General features: G+C 36.7%; 1 protein-coding gene across 1 annotated transcript; it reads left to right on the top strand.

The window, feature by feature from the left end:
* The first annotated feature begins 20 nt into the window (after nucleotides 1-20).
* On the top strand, nucleotides 21-23730 carry LOC148848337 (uncharacterized). Its single transcript, XM_088949319.1, has 12 exons — nucleotides 21-289; nucleotides 1382-1466; nucleotides 5111-5162; nucleotides 5264-5284; nucleotides 5380-5433; nucleotides 5890-5940; nucleotides 10004-10066; nucleotides 19372-19437; nucleotides 19578-19616; nucleotides 21224-21346; nucleotides 21496-21588; nucleotides 23169-23730. Exons 1-12 carry the CDS (start codon nucleotides 196-198, stop codon nucleotides 23430-23432), a joined length of 1005 nt encoding a protein of 334 aa, XP_088805445.1. The 5' UTR covers nucleotides 21-195; the 3' UTR covers nucleotides 23433-23730.
* The last annotated feature ends 279 nt before the right edge of the window (nucleotides 23731-24009 follow it).

The raw sequence follows: 24009 nt of genomic DNA, 5'->3' as shown, positions 1-24009 counted from the left end.
CGAGCACGTCTAATAGGATCATAACGCATTAGTGTAGTTCTTAGCTTCCAAACCCTGTCTGTATGCGTCTCAGGAAAACCCCACGAAACTCCTTCGAAGTTCGAGCAGTAGAGTTTACTGGAGAAAGCCATCAAAAGGCTAAATGCCTCCAAGATCGTGGATCCAACAAACTAAACCCCAGCTCATCCCACATCAATGGCTTCTCTGCAACTGCATATCATCTCCGGCTTCATCTTCACCCTCCTCTTCATCCCGATTTCATACTCTATACCCTTTATCGTATTACACGGTGAGAATCTCTCTCCCTCTCTCTCTCTCTCTCTCTCTCATTCCCATTTCAGTTGCTTGATTTCAACTTTTGTTTATTTTATCAAGTCTATGAACTTGTAAGCCCAATTACGCATCTTTCTTGGGCCATTGGAAGTGATTATTACACCTATTCGGAACCCTGTTCTTAGTTGATATAGTTTAAGCTCCAACATTCAGTTGCATAAAGAAGAAATTGCAAATTCTATTTGATAAATATCTACGGCGATATAGACTACTTTTCTCTGCAATCAAGCCGTGGTATGTTCTTAGCCGTGATATCTGTCGTCAGTCACTAACTCATTTTCGTATGTACACCACGTTGCTTGCTTGAACAATTCTAGATTGATGGTCAAGGAAATCGGTGACCCGCATGCTGAGTTCAGAACGTAATTAAATTGCACAGATGTGTACTTTTATAGCACTAAAATGGTTACTTGTTATCACCCCATTCTTCCCTTTTATAACTTTAATTTAATTTTAGTGCTACATTACCGGTACCTTAGTTGATTTATTGTTAGAAATGGCAATGTGATAAGGAGATTTTCCCCAAGCTTTAGTTTCAGCTTTTCTTTGGTTTTTCTTCGGCCATCTTTCCTGTCTTTTGGACTACGTTAATTTTCAACTGCCTGCGTAGCAGGAAGGCCTTATATACAATAAACTTATTGGTTTAGGAACAAAAAATAGGAATTTTGTTTTCTTTTCAAAGTCTAAAACGGAATAAAAGAGTTAGAGAAAAACAAGAGTTTCCTCGAAGTATTCATTGATTAAAGTAAATTGACATTACAAAGGCGTAAAGCATTGGTGAAAAAAGAAATTAACATGTTAAATGTCATTTCAACAGATATGCTTTGTAATAAGTCATATCTTGGAGTTTCTTCTGTTAGTTCTTAATTTACTATTAGATTGCTCTACTATCAGTTTGCATTCTTCACTATCCTCATGGTTATTGTCAACCATATTTCACACTTCCTACATTTTAAGGACTCTGTACACGTTATGGATTCAAATGACAATTTTGTGTCGGACCTTTGTTAGTGCTGCACTTCTATTCTAACAGACAACTTAATGGCAGGTGTTGCAGGTAACTGCTCTTATCGAGGAGTCTCCAAATTCACTAAGCATCTGAGTAACTGGTCCGGTTCTAAAGGATTTTGCATGTATGGCCTCTTATATTTTATGTTTACTTATGTATGGTTGTTTTGTATTCTACCCTGTTTATGAGAATGATTGCTCACTAATAATTCCTTTAAGTATTTCTGATCTGAACTTTTTTAAGTAAATTATTTTTATCAGGGCTTACATCTATGCTCCTACTACTTTGTCTTAGAATTAGGGAGTAACTGTTAACTTTACATAGATAAAGTAACAATGCTTTGAGAAAGGCATTTTACAAAACAATTTTATGAACTTAATTTGATGCTTGTGTAGTATGTCCATCATGTGAATACTTTCAAATACCTCAGTCAAGTGAATATTACTCCAAAACTGGATTATAATGGTAATATTTTGTTATTAACTTTTTTTATGTCATATTCTTAGAGGTCCAAACAGTTTACAGTTAATTCATGGTATCATTTTTCTTAGCCTCTAATATGATTATAGATATATGACAAAAAATACTAAAAAATCAATAACTGATTTTGTTTTTTTCACTTGAATGTTGATTATCTGGGGAAAAGAAAAAGAAATGAACATCATGAATAAAGCATTTTAGTTCTCTAAAGACCCAAACAAATTTACAATGCATTTAGGGAGACAAAGTTAGCTGGTGAAGATATGGCAAGGCTTTTGGTAAAATTAGGGCTATAATCAGGTCAGATCCAGACCAGATCCAGTCAAATCTGAATCCGATCTGATTATTGAAACTTCAAATCCGAACCTAATCTGAAATCCAAATACTGGGCTTTGATCACATTCGCGTTAAATCCAAATCCCATTTATTGTCTTTAAAGTATAGAATTAAGAAGTCTTTAAAACAGTGTTTCCAAAGGCATGGGAGGCATCCTCTAGGAGGCACCCCCAAAACGCCAAGGCATATGCCAGAGGCGCTGACACCTTTGAGGCATACGCCTCAGGTGCAAGAGGCATACGCCTCATATGCTTTTTTCATGAGGCGTGCTAGAGGCGTATGCCTCATGCACACCTCATGTAAAAAATAGAAAAAAGACAGAAAAAAAAAGGAAAGGAAAGGAAGGGAAGGGAAGGGAAAGAAAAAGAAAGAAATATAAGAAAAAAAAAAAAAGAGTAAAAGAAAGAAATATAAGAAAAAAAAAAGAGTAAAAGAAAGAAATATAAGAAAAAAAAAAAGAGAAAAAGAAAGAAAAGACATGGAGAAAGAAAGTGGGCTGGGGAGTAAGCCCCCCTTTTCGAATCAGCCCAATTTAGTTTTTTTGTGTTGGGGGGGGGGGGTCTTGCTCTGCTTCGACAAGGCCCCCCCCCCCCTCCCCTTTTAACTAGTGATATGCATCATCATTCTTCTTAATATAAAAGATTTTTATTATAAATAAAGAAAAATGGGATCCCCCTTTTAAGTAGGCTTACACCTCCTTGTGTTTGGGAGGCTTACACCTCTTACATTCTGAACTATGCCTCATGCCTCTAGATAGTGGAATGCCTCACATCATGCCTCTGCATTTTAAAACATTGCTTTAAAAAAGTAATCACCTTTTATACATATAATAAATTTATATATATTTTAATGACTGACAGCTGCCCTTGATTGTTGACTTCAAAGTCTTAGAAGAACTGACATTGATCTGTCTGGGAGTGATAAGAGAATCTGGAGGTGGGACAAATCTAGTGTATTTTCTGCCAAATCATTCCATAACCAGATTGCTTAGGGGGGGTTGGCGGTCTCCTTCCTGCTTTGATCTTCTGCTCTATACTCCTGCCTAACCAAGGAAAATCTGATTAGGAGGAGAGTGGGGCTGAATGATGTTTGCTCTCTTTGTCCAATGAAGCTTCCAAGAGTGCAAACCAATTGTTCATCATTGCAAGATATCAAATATTAGCTTGGAGCTGGGTTAAAAATATCTTTGGGAGAGTAGGTTGTAACCCTGGAACAGTGGAAGAATTTATTAGGGGCTGGAAAATGCAGGATCTCAGTAAAGAAGGAAAATTTTGTTGATGATTGCTCTTTTTGGAAGGTTTTTGGATTATTTGAAGTGAAAGGGATTCAAGGTTTTTTTACAACAAATTTGAGATAGAAGAGGGTTCACTAGCTAAACTAAATGCAAGAAAATTTTCTTGGGTGGGTGTGCATAGCAGGGTAAGCAGGATATCATATGATATATTTTCGGATAAAAGGAACTATTTCGTAAATCCCGTTATGTAAGGTGTATATTTCCTTGTACAGTCCCTTGGTGTACATGAGGTGTTTGTATGGTTTTGTTTTGTTTAATGAATAAATACTTAACCTTCTTCAATATACATAATGAACTTTAATCAGATCAGGTGTCAAATCCACAGCCTATCTGATTGTTAAACAGATGCAGATTTTAGTATTCAAATCCAAATTAATTGGACTGGATGTCAGATCATGTTTTGGGCTTTCGGAGTCCATTGACAGCCATAGGTGAAACTGATGCATTCTGGTCAAATGAGCAAAGTAGTCACATAACCTTGTATGAAAACATTGATGCCTGTTGCTATGCTTCGATAAACGTGGAAGTTAGTTATCAGTGCACTCAAAGGGAAAGCACAGTGTATTTAATTCTTCCTTTTTCTCCATTTACATATTAGTATCTGGACTCATCAGTAAAGATTAATCTCTGTGAAGATGGATGAGTTAAGTTATGCCATTAGTATGTTATAGATCAAATTTTAAATAAAGGCATCATCTACATAGTTCACACAGCTAATCCATCTTGTGATAAAACTAGAGAAATTTAAAATGGATAAGCTCTTTTAGATATAAATTATGTGACTAGGTATTCAAGTTCGTCTGCCATGAAATAATGTGCAGTGCCCAAGGCACATAAAGATCTGGTATCTGCAATTTGTTGGGGCTAGGGAAGAACAGATGCTCTTTTCTAGACACCCAAAATCAGTACAGGAATGAAAGGATTAAAGTAAAAAGGTTACACAAATGTTGTCATAGCTTAATGGTGTAGCTGATGCTTTGGCAAGACAAGGGGCAGAGAGTAGTCAATTCTATTGAGGTTTGATCTCTCAAAGGAGAGAACTTGTATTGAACATCGCAATTGGGACAAAAACGGATGGAAGCAAAATGGATTACAGAATTACCACCCACAAAATGGATGGAAAAAAAAACAAAACTTACAAAGAAGCCCAAAACAAAGCCTCCCTAGTAACTCCTTGCTTAGATAAAGTGTCAGCCATTCCATTTGCTGACCTTACCCATTTAAAATGCATCCCAATCTCCCTTGCTAAGATAATAATCTCTCTTGGAGGTTATCTAAGAGAGCAAACTCCCAAGCACTCTTTCATAATAATTAAGAAAGATTGAAGACTGGTTCTGTACAATGTTGTTAAAATCTTTTTTTTTATTGGAAATGGTAACTTTCATTACTGAAAAAAATAAGAGTACAACCATCAAGCACTTACAACTGACTCTGTACTGATCAAGAAAAAAGGTTGAAGGGAAAAGGTTCAGTAAATTATCTCTTCTTTTATTGGGAAATCTAATTTGGTTATGTTCTGCTGTAATATGCTACCGAATGATCATAAAGGACAAAACCCTGCTTTCTGATGATCTTTCTCTTATTTGTCCATTTCTTTGTGTGGATGAGCATTTTGAATATGCAAGAGTGGCAGTCTGACTTCTCTTTCCTCCCTGTAGAGAAGTTGGAGATGGAGCATGGGATTCTTGGATCATGCCCCTTCAGGAACAAGTTAGACATCCATGCTTATAACAAGTTTTCCAGTTTATCATATGTAATTATTAGTATCATCTAATTGTGAGTTGTAACTTAAATATCTTACGTTTATGCAGATAAAGATTGTCTGTGATAAGGTCGTAAAGCCATTTGGGTAATGTGTTTACTTTTCTAGTTCTAGAATTTGAGGTTTATCATATTCTCCTAGCAATTTCACTAAATTGATTTATAGGTGAAGGAAATGAAAGAACTCAGTCAGGGCTACAACATTATTGGACTCTCCCAGGTACTACAGAACTTTTATTTTTTCTGCATGACCTTTGTAATGTTGTCATTTTCTTTTAACTTAATGTACCATATACCATTGTGCATTAAGTTGTAGTCTCCTCTTTTCTTATTGTGCTTTCAGCCTATTTTTAGCTTCAGTACATCTTTCTGTAATTTTCCAAATTCCAGCCTTCAACTAAATTTGCATTTTTGTATCTATTCTCTTTGCCTTTTCGTAAATAGTCTCTTCAATCTGCTATCGACCTACACACATACACACCCCATTGGAAAGAAAACCTTGACAATTTAATTAAATATAACAGTGAAAGATCTAGAATTTATATACTAAATATTAGGTCATTCTGCATACTCCACAGCTATATCCTCTCCCTCTCTCCCTCCCTCTAATACTTGATTCAAATTCTAAGGTATTTCAAAGATATCTAACATCTCAACAATTTCTTGATTTCCACAGGGTAACTTAATAGGTCGAGGAGTTCTTGAGTTTTGTGAAGGAGGACCACCTGTAAGTACTATTCTGATATATTCTTTTATCTTGTTTATTAATTAGTCCACAAATTTTGGGGGCATTCTTTCCTGTTTGCATCTTGAGACTGAAAAAAAGTCTATGCATGGCAGAATTTTTCCAATGCTGAGTTATGTGCACCAATATGATGGCTTGGTAATCTGTAAATGGTTTCATCATAGTATAAATACTATATTGAAAAAGGTTGAAACATGAGCAAGTGGATTACATAAATTATTAAAAGTATGAGATTCAAGCTATCATGATTTTCTTCATTGGAAATGGCTTTCAACAATGGCATTGTTGTTTTTAAAACAGATAAAGTTTGAGTTTAGTAACTTGAATTTTTACCAACTGTGAACAGAAAATTCATTTTCAATAGATTGGAACAGTAAAAGGTGTTTTATGTTAAGATAAGACATTTTTTTTTCTTTTAATCAATGGATGACTGTTAACCAAAGTTACTAAGTTAGGTTTCAGGTGTGCAAAGGTGCATGGATGCCACAATTACTTGATCAGGTTGACCCTGCAAACCTGTAACCCAAGGATCAAGAATTTCTTAAATTGTGATCTATAGTTGAAGTAAGGATGTAAATGAATAAAATCGAATTTGGATAGGGGTATATTCAAATTTGATTCGATAAGAAAACCAAGCTATCCAAATTCAATCCGAATCCAACGGATATATGGCAAGTTGGCAACCCCTACTCGCATTCAATTCATTTATATAAACAGATATTCAATTCAAATTCTATCCGATTCATATGAAGAGATTCAAGAGGTGTACCTAAGAACTGAAAATGACTTGAAAAGATTAAACTGTGACAGACTGGAAGAGACAAATTCAGAGAGAAGGCCTAGTAGCTGGAACCAAACTACTAACCCCTGCACCTGGTATGGTGTTTCATGTTCCAGAATCACATTTCTCATCTTGTTCTTGAAGAACTAGATCTCCATAGCAGCTTCGAACCCTTAACCAAACTGAACAGCTTCATGTCTTAAGCTCAAGAGGAAGCGCTTTCTCTGACCTCACTGCAGTCTGCACAAAAGCTTCTTTGTCTCTGATTTTCAATTGACCTCACTAGAGACTTTCCATCCAGATTACCATCACTTTTCTGGTGACTGAGACCTCTTCTATGACTAAGGAATAGACTTCCCCTGAACTGATTTTTATCTGAACCTTAAGGGACCAGTGACCAACAGCAGTGAGTGGAAAGCCCGGTGATGACAATAAGATGTTCACTTCAGTGAGGTGGCTGGTGGCAGCAATGGTGATTAGCATTTGTTTTAGGTAGGTTTAGGGTTATATGCAGGGGAAAGCACAAAAAACAATAAAGGAGAGAATGCTATTGATCCATTCAAGGTCCTGATCAGCCATTTTAATGTTTTTTTTTGAAAAGTGGTGAAATTTTCATTGAGAATTTAGAGAGAGGCTTCCTCACCAGCTACAAGTCAAAGAGAAAAGACTACAAAAATAATATAATGCATGCTTGTTTAATGGTTTTGTTTATCAAGGGTTTTACAAAAATAATATAAAATATTAAATATGAATTACATTTATTATTAATAATTATCTATAAAACAATACATATTATATATTATGTATGTTATCAAATAGAATCAGATTTTAGTGGATCAAATACGGTAATATCCAAATTTGATCCAATAAGTTAATCGACCACAAATACCAATCTGATTAAATTCATTTAATTGCTAACAGATATCTGAATGCAGCATAAGCAGATTGGATTCAAATTTGAATCAGAATATCAGATTGATAACTGATTCATTTGCAGCCCTAAGTTGAAGAGCTAATAAAACATGATTGCATAGTTGTCAAGGCAATTGCCTAGGCAACAACATGCTCATGGAGATTCACCTCACCTAAGTGCCCAGTTTTTCTTGTACGAGGCTCTATATAGTATTTTTATTTTTTATTTTTTATTTCTAATATTATAATAAAAATATACTTTCTTTTGGAAAATGTAAAGTATATTTGTATTAACGATTCAAGGGTAACCCCCCAGTACAGTAGGTACAGTAAGTAGCTGTACAAACAGAGAGAATACACAGTATTTCAGATATTGTGATAATTACAAAAAAAAGAGCTTCAGTTGAGAGGTTAGGAGCATGAGCCGAAGAAAAAAAAAATTGCTTTCATGTTTCAAATCATTTAATCCATTTGAGAGGATTTGCCATAAAAAAAAAAAAAAAAAAAAAAAAAAAAAAAAAAACCTCTGCAGATCCTCTCCATCCAGATAGTCCAAAAGGCAGGAGCTAGACATTATTTAACTAAATTATTCATTTTTGGGGGGTTTGTATACTAGTTTCTTTTATTATTATCTTATTTTGTTATGGTTCAATCAATGCAGATATTGGTATATGCTGTTTTGAATCGTTGAAGACTTCAAAACCTGAACCAATAAGCAAGGAAGAACTTCATTTTTTCTCCAATGAAGACATTCTTCTTCCACCGTTTCTGTTCTTCTCTTCCTAGGACAATAACAGGGTTTCAGCCCCTATATTTTCAGAATTTTATTTTAATTATTCTTTTCTTCTAATGAAGATTACAATAACTACTAGTAAAATATAGTAGAATTTTTTTTAGCAGAAATCTAATCCGGAGGAGTGGTTATCAATTGTGCAGTTGACATGTTGAGAGCTTGGTTGCCTATTCTTACATGTTTCAGTTCTATGACTTATCTCCCTCTTTTTTGAATATAGGTTTTTTTGGGGGTCCTTAAAGGAAAGTTTTTGTATAGAAACTACTTGTACAGAGGACCATACATGTATATTTTTTCAGCTAATACAATATACTTTATCTTTCTCGAAAAAAAAAAAGAAACTACTAGTCAAATATGATTGCTAATTTCCGTGGAACCTAGAAAATTACCCTATGATTTAGGGGTTTTATTATAAAAAAAAAAAATTCCTAGGTAGGCACCAGGTAACAAAGTCCCCCCTTGTCTCCTAGCCTTGTCTTGGCACCTTGAAAATTATGCGTAATTGTGGATTAGGTACTGCTTTTGCCAGAATTTTCTGAGATTAACAAATCAGGTTTTGGTAATAGCTGTTGGGATATATGCAAGGCCATGTAATGTACTTCTTTAATTTCTGAATATTCTTGTGTTTTGTGGGGTGCTAGCTCATCACCCTTGATTTCATTCTACTTATTCTTTTCTTAATTTATTATTAAAAAAAAAAAGCTAAGAAAACTTCCATCTGCTTGCTCAGTCACCACCATTTAAGTATCAATCTGGAGATGTTAAATTGGGGTTTTCTTTGTTATAATGGGTTGCAAGTACCTTGGGCAATCAGAAAAACTGCAGAGAGATGGTCAGTTGATGAACAAGATACGGATATACAAAAAAAAAAAAAAAAAAAATCTTTATCTAGGAATATTGTTGGCCAGCATTGAAGTTGTTTATATTAGATGATTGGATGAGTTTTATTTCTTACACAATAAGTTTTACATAGAAAAGTTAAATGATCAGTTCAAATCAAGGCAGGGTTCAACTCCAGTTCTAGTGTTGAACTCTCCTCACACTTTTATGTCATATATTATCAATAAATTCTATATAAATATATATATATGCATTGTATATACATATATTATATTTATAATATACACATTTATAATATATGATATATTTATTTATAATTTATATTATAAATATAAAAAACCAAAAAACCGAAGAACTGAACCAGTCAACTGGTGGTACTGGTTCGGTTTTGGTTCAGAGAAATACAAAAACCGGTAGGACTGGTTCAGTTTCAGAAAATTGCCCATGGTTTGGTTAACCAAACCGTGGGCACCCCTAGCTATCTGGCACCTTCTTTGCATATCAATATCACTTTCGTGTATATTCCAAGAATTTTCCACGTAATATTTTGATTTTCCATTTTACCCACATATTCATACAACATATCTTGCCTCATGTGTACTGTAGCATTTCTTTGAAGGCAATTCTGCTATTAGTCATCCTCAATAAGTTTTCTCATTTATGTTTCACATTTGTGGTTTAAACTAAATACAATGATTTGGTTTCTGTCTTTGAAACAGATTAAAAATTTCATCTCACTGGGAGGTCCTCATGCTGGCACTGCTTCTGTTCCACTTTGTGGTGTAAGTGCTCTTAAGGAGTTTTCAGTTGTTTTCATCATACATGCAATGCACTCTAATAAATTATTGTGGACATGAAAAAAGATAAGAATTTTTAGTTGGAATAAGTGTAGAAGAAAATTTTAAGAATCTTAATTCAATCTGTATTTTGTTATGGCATTTGCTGGAGAAATAGAAAGTTACCTATGAAGTAACATAGGCTAATGCCTTGAGATTAAAATGTCTGATGGTAAACAGGTAAAGTAGCATTTAATTGTTCCCTGAATGAGATGACAGTTTCACTATTAAGTACCATTTGTGATTTGCATGATTTTTTATCCAAAGGAAAAACTAGCTAATTGAGATAGACAGATAGCCATATTGATGTTAGACTGCTTGTTCTGATACCAAATGATGTAGGGATGGATGGTATTAGTTAGTTAATACCCAAGGGTGAGGTAAGGAAGGTATTAGTTAGTTAATAAGTTTTATGGGCCATTTTAGGACTAGAAGTAGGGATTGGTCATGCTAGGAAGGGCCTCTGAGCTTCACTACTAAATTGCAGGTTTATTCCATGATCTAGGATTGGAATTTTCAAATTAAATTTTGTAGGTAACTTTTGAAGGGGGAGACCAAGTTTGGTAGGGTTCAGATTTATCCTTTCACAAAAGGACAAAAAATATTTTTTGAAAAAAAAAATTGAAAACTAGGTTTCTAAATGAAGTTTTAGGATGAATAGGGATATCAACAGGTTGGGTTTGATACAGGTTTGCCTCCATCCTAACCAAATCCTCCAATCATCCCACCCAACCCGATTTAATAGTATGCATTTTCTGAATATGACCTGACACACAATCTGTCAATTGTATTTTCTATAACACGTTTTGAAAACCCAAGAATGCTTAATTTAAGTTGGAATTTGGCTCATGGATTCAAAGGTGTAACTTCCTCCATGGTGAAAGAACAAACATGAAAATAAATCCAAAACTTCAAGGTTATGGGGTTAGAAGTCATGACCTGTAAGGCCAGGACAGCAAAACCAGAATCTGACTTGGATTGAAGATCAAAACCCTAACCTGACCCTATAGGGTTGGGACCATTGGGTCAAGTTGGGTTTACTGTTTAACCCAAACCATTGACATCTAATAACTGCTTGTAGAAATTAGAGAGAAGATAGAAAGAGAAAGGAGAAAGCCTGAAGCCACTCAATGGGATGCCTAGAATCACTCTTGAGTGTGAGAATCACTCACCACTCTTAGTATGTGTGTGTAAATCATCACTATCATACTCATAAACTAAGGGTCCATTTGGTTGCAGTCAGAATCAAAACCGGAATCGGAACCGGAATGGTCCATTCCCATAGTCTGTTTGGTTCAGACAGGAATGGGAATGGAAATTGAAATCAGCAGGAATGGGATTTTATTCCCAAGGGAGGGGCAGGGAATGGTCATTCCCTTAAATGGGGGAATGCCATTCTAGCAGGAATGGGAATGGGATTCCGATTCCATCCAACCAAACAGTTGGAATTGGAATAGCCCATTCCGATTCCAATTCCAGACCCCTATTCCCATGAACCAAACAGGGCCTAAGAAGCGTTAAACATAGCTAAACTATGACCAGAAAAATCAAACTCTTAGGCTGGACCCCCCCCCCCCGGGCCAAACACACACAGTACATAATCAACTACATGTAAAATGACCAAAATACCCCTACAAAAATACATGATTACATATAAAGTTCAAAAAATTCCATATCTGACCACTTTGCTCCCACTTCATATATGCTATCATAAGAGGTACATTCATGGACTCACATGCTAGACTCAAATGAGGATTTCTCTATGACAACTTGGTTTTGATACCTGAATATGTAAATATTAATTAGCAGTTAGTACCGTTAGCTAACATCTTCTACTAATAATATTACTAGTTAACATTCCAGAGAAAGAAATCTTTCAGGACCATCCAATGCAGTTACTGCTCATAGGCCTTCCAAAATTCAGTTGAGATGGGAATCACATTTCCACAAATGGTGAAATTTGAACTCTATAGGTCCTGGATTACCCATAGAGGGCAGAAACATCATTTCTTTCTTTTTGAGGTCCAGTAGGAAAAGGAGATTCAAATCAATGTTTTAAAAGGCAGAGGCATGACATGAGGCATTCTACTACCTAGAGGCGTGAGACCGTAGTTCAGAACGTAAGAGGCGTAAGCCTCCCAAACACAAGGAGGCATAAGCCTCCTTAAGAGGAGGGGGATGAGGAGGAAGGAGGAAGAAGGGGAAGGAGGATCTCATTTTTCTTTATTTTTAATAAAAATCTTTTATATTTTTTAAAGAGAAAGATAACTTGTATTCAAAAAAAGGAGGATCCCTTCCCTTTCTTTTTCTTTCTTTTCCTTTCTTTTCCCTTCCTTTTTTTTCTTTTTTTTTCTTTTTTCCTTTCTTTTGTCTTTTTATATGAAGTTTGCATGAAGCATACACCTCTAGCATGCCTCATGAAAAAAGCATATGAGGCGGAGGCCTCTTGCACCTGAGGCGTACACCAATGTTTTAAAACATGGAGGCGTGACACGAGGCGTTCCACTACCTAGAGGCACGAGGCATAGTTCAGAATGCAAGAGGCGTAAGCCTCCCGAACACAAGGAGGTGTAAGCCTCCTTAAGAGGAGGGGGGTTAGGAGGATGAAGAGGAAGGAGGGATCTCATTTTTTCTTTATTTTTAATAAAAATCTTTTATATTAAGAAGAATAAAGATGCATAGCATTAATTGAAAGGGGGGTCTTTTCAAAGCAGAGCCAAAGGGGCAGGGGGCAAACCACTTTCTTTCTCATTATCATTTCTTCCCTTCCCCTTCCTTTTCTTTTCTTTCCTTTTCTCTTGTTTTCTTCTCTTTCTTTTTCTTTCCCTTCCCTTTCTTTTCCTTTCCCTTCCTTTCCTTTTTTTCTTTTTTCTTTTTTTGTCTTTTTATATAAGATGTGCATGAGGCGTGCGCCTCTAGCATGCCTCATGGAAAAAGTGCATGAGGCGTACACCTCTTGCACCTAAGGCGTACGCCTCAAAGGTGTCAGCGCCTCTAGAATACACCTCAAGGCATTTTGGGAGTGCCTTGCCTGGAGGCGCTCCTCCAAGCGTATGCCTCCCACACCTTTTAAAACATTGTCGTACACCTCATAGGTGTTAGTGCCTCTGGCATATGCCTCAGGGTGCTTGGGGCACCTCACCTGGAAGCATGCCTCCAGGCGTACTCCTCCCACACTTTTTAAAACACTGATTCAAACAGGACATTATTACTAGCTGCCATACAAGGAATCCAGATTGTTGACCAACTTGGGATGGAGAATCTACTAGTTGAAGGAGATACTAAGGTGGTTGTGGGGTGGCTCCAGATTCTATTACTTGGTGTTATAGGGATCTTCTAAAAAAAAGTTACTTGGTGACAAGGGATATCACAGTTATTGTTGGAAAACGTGGGGTTACTAATGCAGATCTATATTTGGTAGTTGTGTAAAAGTAGAATTGTATATATTCCTAGGATTGTGGAAGGATTGATTTAGAAAGTTTTTCTTTCTATTCTTGTACTTTCTATTTTCTTTTCTTTCTATTTTTTTCTTCTTTCTATTTATTGCAGTAGCTTACTGTATAAATATGCCGATTGGCAATAGAATGAAATACATCAGTATTCTACCATTCCAAAACATGGTATCAGATCTCTAGGTTTGTCAACCTTGAGATTTTTTTCGGCCTTCATTGCCAGTTTTTCGTGTTTTTCTCTTCTGGCCTTCAGTGTTGATCTGTAACCAGAAGTGTTCCTTTATTCTCCTTTCCTACTAGCCTTATTTTTCCTCCATTAACAATGTCCGACATGACTGCAACAAGTGCTCCCTTCCAAACCGATGAAGGAGCAATAAATTCTCATCCTCACACTGGTGATTTGCAGAATATTCAGACAACATATAGACTGAATGGCCAGAACTACTTGAAGTGGTCACAACCAGTGCATACCTATTTGAAGGGAAAAGGAAAAATTAGTCACCTTCTTGGAACAGGACCAAAGTTGGGCGAGCCAAACTTTGATGCTTGGGACGAAGAGGACTCCATGATTATGTCATGGTTGTGGAGTTCAATGACACCCGAGATCAGTGATACTTGTATGTTTCTTCCCTTTGCAAAGGCTATTTGGGATGTTGTCCGACAAACCTATTCCAAAGCCCATGACGCTGCTCGTGTCTATGAGGTCAAAGTGAAGACAGTGGCGGCCAAAAAAGGGAGCAGAAGTATTACAGAGTATGCAAATCTGCTGCAAAATTTATGGCATGAGCTTGATCATTATCGGGTTCTTGAGACAAAGTGCCCTGATGATGTTGTGATCTTGAAGAATTTTATTGAAAGAGATAGGGTGTATGATTTTTTGGTCGACTGAATGCTGAATTTGATCAGGTTTGAATACAAATTCTTGGCAAAGAAGAAGTGCCTCCATTGAATGAAGTCATAGCCCTTGTCGAAGCTGAGGAAAGCCGCCGTGGAATCATGCTTGAGCCTAAAGATCCCGAAGGCTCAGCCATGGTGGCAAGGGGAAGAAGCTATAGTGGTTCAAAGGGTGAGAACAATCACAACTTGCCTCGTGACACAACTACCTGTGACTCTAACAATAACCTCTGGTGCACCTATTGCAAGAAGCCCAGACACACAAAAGATCGGTGCTGGAAACTTCATGGGAAACCTCCCACATCCAGCAAGGAATGGGGAAACGAGGAGTTTCAAAAGGAGTTCAACAGGCCCATAATGTCTCCACAACCCTGTAGTAAGAACACTCAAGTCAGGGACCATTTAATGATGAAGAAATTGTAAGGCTAAGGAGATTCTTGAAATCCTTGAAACCAAGAAGTGGTTCTATCTCTCTTGCTCTCTCAGGTGAGTCTTTATCTCTAGGATTATATGCCTCGGCTAGTGTTTTTCCATGGATTCTTGATTATGGAGCTACTGATCACATGACACCCTCTTCACTACATTTTCTCACCTATACACCCTGTCCTAGTAATAGAAAATTTTTTGTTGTTGATGGTTCTTTCACCACAGTGGCAGGGATTGGGAATATTCAAATTACTCCATCCCTATTGCTTAAAAATGTGCTTTATGTTCCTAAGTTATCCACAAGCCTTATCTCTATACATAAACTCACCCAGGATGTGAACTGCAATGTTGTGTTCTTTCCTTCTTACTGTGTATTTCAGGACCAGGTTTCGGGGAAGAAGATTGGACTTGCTAAGGAAAGGGATGGACTCTACTACATTGAAGCAACCAGCAAACCATCTCACACTGTTATGCATGTCACACACGAGTCATTCTTATCTACCTTCAATAAAGATTTAATTTGGCGTCATCACTTCCGTTTCGGTCATCCTTCATTTCCTATTTTAAAAACAATGTTTCATTCCTTGTTTAAAGGAATTAATGTTGAAACCTTTCATTGTGATGTTTGTGAACTTGCTAAGCACAAAAGGGTTTCTTTCCCAATCAGCAATAAAAGATCTTCAACTCCTTTTTATTTGATTCATTTGGATATATGGGGCCCTTCTCAAATTCCCAACATTACTGGTTCTAGATGGTTTGTCACCTTTATTGACGATTGCACTAGGGTCACATGGATCTTTCTTCTTAAGTCTAAATCTGATGTGGGTACCATTCTTCCCAACTTTCATAACATGGTCCAAACTCAGTTTGGTGTAAGAATTAAAAGGTTTCGATCTGATAATGTTACAGATTATTTTAATCAGAATTTGTCACCATTTTTTCAAAAAGAAGGCATTGTGCATGAATCCTCCTGTGTTAAACACTCCCCAACAGAATGGAATAGCTGAGAGGAAAAATGGCCATCTTTTGCAAACCACCCAAGCCTTTCTCTTTCAAAACCAGGTGCCAAAACAATATTGGGGGGAAGTCGTCCTTACTACTGCATACACCATAAACAGACTACCATCTAAAGTTCTTGACAACCGAAGCCCAATACCCTGATATTGGGGGGAAGTCGTCCTTTCTCAATTCTACCCTGATATTTGAACCTCAAATAATCTCACACGAAGAATTTTTGGCTGCATTGCCTTTGTTCATGTCCATAATAAGGGAAAATTGGATCCACGAGCAACCAGGTGTGTCTTCTTGGGATATTCCCCAACTCAGAAAGGTTATAAATGTTATCATCCAGCCACCAAAAAATTCTACACCTCCATCGATGTCACATTTAAGGAGGGACAATCCTTTTTCACTCGACCTTATCTTCAGGGGGAGCCCTCATTAATGGAAGATAAGGCCTCGGATCTACTCTCCTTAGATGTATTACCCTCCTCACATCATCCAACCGTCAAGAATCACATCCCTCTGAGTCACAATCCTCTAAGCCCCACATTCCCGAGTCTCAACAAGAGTCAAACAACCCGACCATTGAACCAAATTCAGACACTGTTAACCCCACCAATGATGTGCATGATGATGTGAGATATATGCAGGTTTACTCTAGGAGAAGAAATCCAGATCCTCAACTTGTGCAAGTCCAAGATTCAACTCCTAATCCTAGAACTGAGGGATATGCAAAACTTGAACCTGCACCTTCACAGTCTGAGTATGACCTACCTATTGCACTGAGAAAAGGAACCAGAGAATGTACCAAACGCCCATTGTACCCTTTAGCCAAATCTGTGTCGTTCAAAAGATTCTCTAAATCCCATAAAAGTTTTCTAGCCAGCCTTAACACCATTCCAATTCCTAATACTCTAGCCGAGGAACTTTCTAATAAAGAGTGGAGAAAAGCCATGAGAGTGGAAATGGAGGCACTAGAAAAGAACAACACATGGGAAGTTGTGGATCTACCAAGAAACAAGAAGATTGTAGGTTGTAAATGGGTGTTCACAGTTAAGTACAAATCTGATGGGTCATTAGAAAGGTACAAAGCACGACTGGTAGCCAAGGGATATACACAGACTTATGGGGTAGATTATCAGGAAACTTTTGCCCCAGTAGCTAAAATGAATACAGTAAGGGTGTTGTTGTCTTTGGCTGCTAACTATAATTGGGATTTGCAACAATTTGATGTAAAGAATGCATTTCTCCATGGTGATCTAAAAGAGGAGATATACATGGACATTCCACCAGTTTTGGAGAAGGCATTAAGGGGAACAAAGTTTGTAGGTTGAAGAAAGCACTATACGACCTCAAACAATCTCCAAGAGCATGGTTTGGAAGGTTTACAAAGGTGATGCTTAGTACAGGTTACAAGCAAAGTCAAGGTGACCACACATTGTTTATCAAACACACAGCCTCAGGGGGAGTTACTGCACTATTAGTCTATGTGGACGATATAATCGTTATTGGGAATGATAAAAAGGAGAAGGAAGCATTGAAAAACTGCCTTTCCAGAGAATTTGAGACAAAAGACTTGGGGAGACTAAAGTATTTTCTCGGAATTGAAGTTGCACATTCTAAACAAGGCATCTTTATCTCTCAACAAAAGTATGTTGTTGATCTTTTGAGAGAAACAGGAAATATGGCATGTAAACCAGCTTCCATGCCTATAGATCCCAATCATAAACTTGGAGAAGCCAATGAGAATGCAAGTGTAGACAAGGAGATGTTCCAAAGACTGGTTGGAAAACTCATTTATCTTGCACATACACGACCAAATATTGCATACACTGTAAGTGTAATAAGTCAGTTTATGCATAATCCTAAAGAAGTTCATCTGCAGGCTGCTCATCAAATTCTGCACTATTTGAAAGCCAATCCAGGAAAAGGAATTTTATTCAGAAGAAATGGGGGACTGGCTCTTGAAGCATATACAGATGTCGATTATGCAAGATCTCCAGTAGATAGACGGTCCACTTCCAGTTACTGTACCTTCTTGGGAGGAAACTTAGTCACTTGGAGGAGTAAGAAGCAAAATGTAGTGGCTCGGTCAAGTGCAGAGGCAGAATTCAGGGCTATGGCACAAGGAATGTGTGAATTACTCTGGTTGAAGATAATTTTAGAAGACCTAAAGATTCCACGAGAAGAACCTATGAAACTATATTGTGATAACAAGTCAGCCATCAATATTGCTCACAATCCTGTTCAACATGACAGGACAAAGCACATCGAAATTGACCGACACTTTATAAAAGAGAAACTGGACAACAAGTTGATTTGCACTCCCTATGTGTCTACAAAAGGACAACTGGCCAATGTACTTACTAAAGGGCTCAATAGTACAGATTTTCGAAGAATTATAGCCAAGCTGGGAATGGAGGATCTCTATTCACCAGCTTGAGGGGGAGTGTTGGAAAACGTGGGGTTACTGGTGTAGATCTATATTTGGTAGTTGTGTAAAAATAGAATTGTATATATTCCTAGGATTGTGGAAGGATTGATTTAGAAAGTTTTTCTTTCTATTATTGTACTTTCTATTTTCTTTTCTTTCTATTTTTCTACTTTCTATTTTCTTTTCTTTCTATTTTTTTCTTCTTTCTATTTATTGCAGCAGCTTACTGTATAAATATGCCGATTGGCAATAGAATGAAATACATCAGTATTCTACCATCCAAAACAGTTATATTTCAACGGTGAGCAGATTGGAAAATGTAATGGCAGACTATTTTTATACACAAGGAGTTAATCAGGAATAGTTATTTTGGGCTACATTGTAATTGCTTAAGCTTTGAAAATCCGTTATTTTAAAGGGAGGTTGCATTCTGTACCTCTCCTTTTCTTCTTCACTTAATAAATATATTAGGTATTGGTGTGTGTAGCCTTTTTAGGTCAGTCATAGCATTTCTAAGGGCTTTATTATTGTCCTATCTTATTATCAGTTTTACATTTCCTATTTAATAAATTATTCTCATTATCTTTCATGAAAGAAAAATCTTAACCATCATTTCTGTCTAGATTTTTTTCTTGGCAGCCCAACCTCTTCCTGAATTACCCAAAAAAAAAAAAAAAGAAATGCAACAGGAAAAGTAGCTTATTTTCTCTGTTCATATTTTAATATGGTTTTGATATGAGGTACTAAGTGCACCCACATTTATTAGTTTCCACCCCTACATGTTACCAAGTTATCTATCAGGTGTTTTTAATGCTATGTTATAATACATACTTGTATTCTATTGAGAAGCACCTTAAATTTCCCATGCGTATTGCCAACAAGCCATATATTCATGGTGTATCTTTCTAAAATCATTTCAATGATAGGGATTTCCTAACAATTTATTTAATTTGCAATTGATAGCCTTAACAAATTAAATAAAATGCAAGTAGAATTAACTTCCAATTCTAGCTTGTCTGTTAAAGGGATTTCCTAATTTGCAGACTGGTGTCATATGTGTTCTCGTGGACAGCCTAATCAGATTAGAGATTTATTCTGACTATGTCCAGGTCTATATCTCTATCACCTTGATATGACTCGCACTATTGTTACATATTATATTGCTGTCTAAGTTTTTTTCTCATTTGGTTTACTGTGACAAGCCTTAAAATTAATGGACCTGCCTAACTTTAGTTTGATGGATTTACAGGCTCATTTGGCTCCCAGTGGTTATCTTAAAATTCCAACGGTGAGTAGAACACTTTAGTATGGTTTGGACAAGGCTTAGTTGAGTTGAGTTGAGTACAACACTTTAATAAACTAAGATATGTAGTCAAGTTTGTCTACCACATGGCAATTCGTTTTGACATTTTGATCTCTTTTTTTTTTTTTGTGTGTGGCAGGTTTTATAATTTATGGCACTCAATGCATAAATTGTTATACATGGCAATTTGTTTTAACATTTTGATCTCTAGTTATTAGATTTTGTGACAGGGTTTATAGTCGTAAATCGGCAGGATTAGATGTCAACTTCGCCCCCATTGGTTATGGATGTAAATAATTAACTCATCAGCCCGCACTATAAACTGTTATACTTTTTTTTTATTGGAAACGATCAAATTTTATTAATATAAAAATAGAATATACAAATTTACGAAGGACAAAAGTAGAATATTACATAAAGTCCACCCCAAATCTCTTACATCAAGTCTCAATTCAGTTCGATTTACCCTTGACTTGGTAAGCCATCAGCCATACTGTTAGCAGATCTAGGAACCCACGGACAGTAACAATCAATTCCTCTGTTAGTGATTTGATTCCCCTTAAGACATATCTGTACTTCCATGTTGCTTGTGCATTCTGAGTCTCCTTCCATAATTACACTGTAGCTTAGTTCTTTCCCTAGTTTCAGGCCATGCAAAACTGCTAATACTGCCATCATTGTGTCACCAAAACCAATAGGTCCCGAGAACAAAACCATTACTGATCCATCATCCATCTGCCTGTCTAAATACCCCATCAATTCTTGAGGATCCTGGATTCCTAATGCTGCAGCCATCAAATAGCCCAATTTACTACTTACCAAAGTAGTTTCAACCAGTGCTTCCAAGGATTGAGATTTGTCAAGAAAGATCCTCCTATTTATATCCTCCCAAGCCATCCATAGGATAGCCGCCCTTGTACATCTCCATAAAATTACTCTTTCGATTTGGAGACGAGAGGGCATAAAAATACTCTCCAGAACTGATTGAAGGCTCACCCTATAGCCAAAAGAGGAAGAAATAAAACCAAATAGCAGAAAAAAACTATTCCTGAAAAGAAAACACATGTTAGGACATATAAGCACCAGGTTGCCCTTTTTCTTTGAATGACAATTACATGTGTTAATTTTCTCATGTACCATTCCCAACAGAACGCTTTTATCTCCAGAGAAATAGGGCCTCTCCAGATTGCACCTGCAGGAAAATCATGGGTAACAGACAGGTTAGAAATAAGTGAATCATAGAAGGAAGCACACATAAAACATTCCCAAAGCAGAAGCAGTCCACACCCTATAAACTGTTATACTTTGTTTTCATGTATCTTTGTATTATGTTCCATCTTCATTATATAAACATAATACATCTGCAAAATGTCTCATTCTGGATATTTCAATGGATTATTTTCCAAAATCATGGCATAAACTATTTATTTGTCATGGCATCATGCATAAACTTCTCAGCCAATACAAAAGATTCTCATTCTGACTACATAATATAATCTCATTGTTACCCTCAAGTGACTTTTAAGTATAACATGTTAATTACCATTATATTTTTTAAGTCCTATGATTGGCAAAAATTACTTCTTTTATAGGAAATTCCTGCCTACTTAGAAGGATGCAAGTTTCTCCCTAAGCTAAACAATGAACTTCCTACTGCGAGGAACTCCACTTACAAGGAGCGGTTCTGTAGCTTAGAAAATTTGGTACTTATTATGGTAAGTTAAAAACTTTATATTATTTATGCAGTGTGCCATAGCCCATTTGAAATAGTGTATTTTTTTAATTGATCTTCATATGCTGCAGTTATTAAATTGGATATCTTAGCTTGCTGATCTTTTGCTTCTCATCTGTGTTTTGCTATCAGTTTGAGCATGATACAATTTTGATACCTCGTGAGACGTCCTGGTTTGGATATTATCCAGATGGAGGGTTTATTCCAATTTTACCTCCACAGCAGGTAACTTGCATCCTGAATCTAAGTTTAAATTTGGAGGGCATCTGTAACAGGAGAGGGGGGAATTTGCTTTTCCAGTAGCCACATAATTAATTTTAGCTAAGATTCAGTTCATGCACATAGAAGGGATATTTCAATTTTCTTGGTGAAAGCATAAGATATCTTGTGTTCTTTCAATGCATTAGAAGTGGAGGTTATTTGAAAAAGCATTTTCTTTTCTCTGGATCATCCCACTGACTTCCTCCAACTAAAATTGTGCTGATGGGTGGTTGGTTCCTATCCAATCAGTGAAGTTTCACATGGAGCATTTTGCAGGGACTATTTATGGAATCACTAGTCAACCCATCAGGCAGTTAGGAGCATCCACATGGAATGAACAGCACCTCACAGAACACATCAAGATCCTTTTGACTTTTTTTTATAGCATAAGCTGCATAACTTTAGTTTATGTAAGCAGATTTAATACAGCTTTAGCGCATGTCCTAGCTAGGAAAGCTAGACTAAGGAATTCCATCTCTTTTAGAAGACTTTCCCGCTATCTAAGTAGCTTAACTCCTGTATATGTAAGGGGACAGCTGATATATCCCTGACATTTTTTGTGGTTCCTCATTTTGCATAAAAAAATCATAGATATTCCACCCATTCAATTGTCGAAGCACATAAGTTGTACACACTGTAGACTGTCCATGACCATCATGCTGTTCCTCATTAAGAAACACTTGGCTTTTAAATGATATATCTGGTTATCCCCCTGTCATTTGGAGAAGGTGGAGTTCCTAGTCTCAAACTAGACCTGGCCCAAAAGTGTAATAAATTTAGAGATCCTTCAGGAACTTGTCTGTCACAAGGAGTTAAAGATGTTGTCATTCTAGAGGTCATTGCTTGTCACACTGGTAAAATCTAAGGTTGACAAGTGTGAGAGCATGTGTTTGAGTCTAAGAATAGCTACTTTGTACCAAAAAAAGGCAATCTTTTAAGTCCATATCCAGTCCACCCCTCGCTAGACCCGGGTAGCTGGGACCATCACTTGGTAGTGGCCCATTATGTTGTCAAGATTCTCATCTCTTACGGGTACGAAAACGTTTTCTACCCAACAGAAAAGAGTATTTAGTTTGATAAATGAGGTCCCTGGACCTTGTGCCATACCAGATGCCTGGTTCGTCAGACCCAATTCAAAAACATCTGAAATACGAGTATTGCATCAGGTAACCATGAAGGTTTGTCAAATATTTCATTGTTGCATGAGTAGATGCAACAACTTGAGACCATTGTTCTTTTTTCTTTTTAGTTTGATAAATGAGGTCCCTGGACCTTGTGCCATACTAGATGCCGGTTCGTCAGACCCAATTCAGAAACATCTGAAATACGAGTATTGCATCAGGTAACCATGAAGGTTTGTCAAATATTTCATTGTTGCATGAGTAGAAGCAACAACTTGAGACCATTGTTCTTTTTTTTTTTTGGTCATTTTTCATTCCAATGGCATTATGTAACATGAAATCATTAAATTACTCAATCATCCTTTTTTCTTCCATCATTTCACTGACATTATGTAATTTGACGCCATATGTCGATGTTTGCAGACAAAACTCTACATTGAAGATTGGATTGGCCTGAAAACCTTGGATGATGCTGGTAGGGTTAAATATATTAGTGTGCCAGGACAACATCTACAAATCTCTAATGCTAATATGAAGAAGTATATCGTGCCATACTTGAGAGACCGAAATTCAACAACAGATACAGGAATCAGGGGATCGTCGTCTCACAGATGGCCCTTGTCAATCTGGACTTACATCAGGGAATTAGTTGGAGACACTAAAAATTGGCCATTTCTACGCACATGATCCACTTGCATATAGTTCGGGGCCATATCTTACACGTGAATTGTATAGAGAATGCGTGTTTTGAATTCAGGGGGCTTCTCTATACATGTACAGTGATTAGAAAGCCCATTCAAATCCCATCATACAAGTGACTTTTTAAAGGCTGGCATTGGACTGACATCATTGAAAAGTATGGGTTCAAGTCTCATAAAGTTGTTCTTAAACCATTTAACTTCATTCATGATATACGATGTCAAAGTTATTCTCACCTTTTATTAATAATAAATAATAAATATACTAGATCATTGTTATTACTCAATATCTAAATTCAACCGAGTCCAATCTGAATTCAATGGATAACATTTGTTTCAAATGGATCAACTTTGTATCTAGCTCTATTCAAGTTGATCTTAGATCCCTTTGCAACCTTACTGCTACACCATCGGAATCTAGAGATGAGCTTCACAACTGGGTCGCCCTACACTGTGAAATTCTAATCCATCAGTAAGGTATGCCATTGTCTTTCTTTTTCTGGTATTCTTATGCAGTGCTATAAATCCTGCCTAATAAATACATTTTTGAAGTCCATTAGTCCAAT

This window comes from Nelumbo lutea, chromosome 6 (genome assembly GCF_056320005.1).
Source record: "Nelumbo lutea isolate HS-2025 chromosome 6, American lotus-T2T, whole genome shotgun sequence".
NCBI lineage: Eukaryota > Viridiplantae > Streptophyta > Magnoliopsida > Proteales > Nelumbonaceae > Nelumbo > Nelumbo lutea.
This window is presented reverse-complemented; position numbering and strand designations above follow the sequence as displayed.

What these genes read in the sequence shown, in the direction of transcription:
- LOC148848337 (XM_088949319.1), top strand. Translation starts at nt 196, where the DNA reads ATGGCTTCTCTGCAACTGCATATCATCTCCGGCTTCATCTTCACCCTC. An exon ending in TAAAGATTGTCTGTGATAAG is followed by an intron (nt 5,285 to 5,379) that starts GTCGTAAAGCCA and finishes ATTGATTTATAG; the next exon opens with GTGAAGGAAATGAAAGAACT. An exon ending in TTTATTCTGACTATGTCCAG is followed by an intron (nt 19,438 to 19,577) that starts GTCTATATCTCT and finishes ATGGATTTACAG; the next exon opens with GCTCATTTGGCTCCCAGTGG.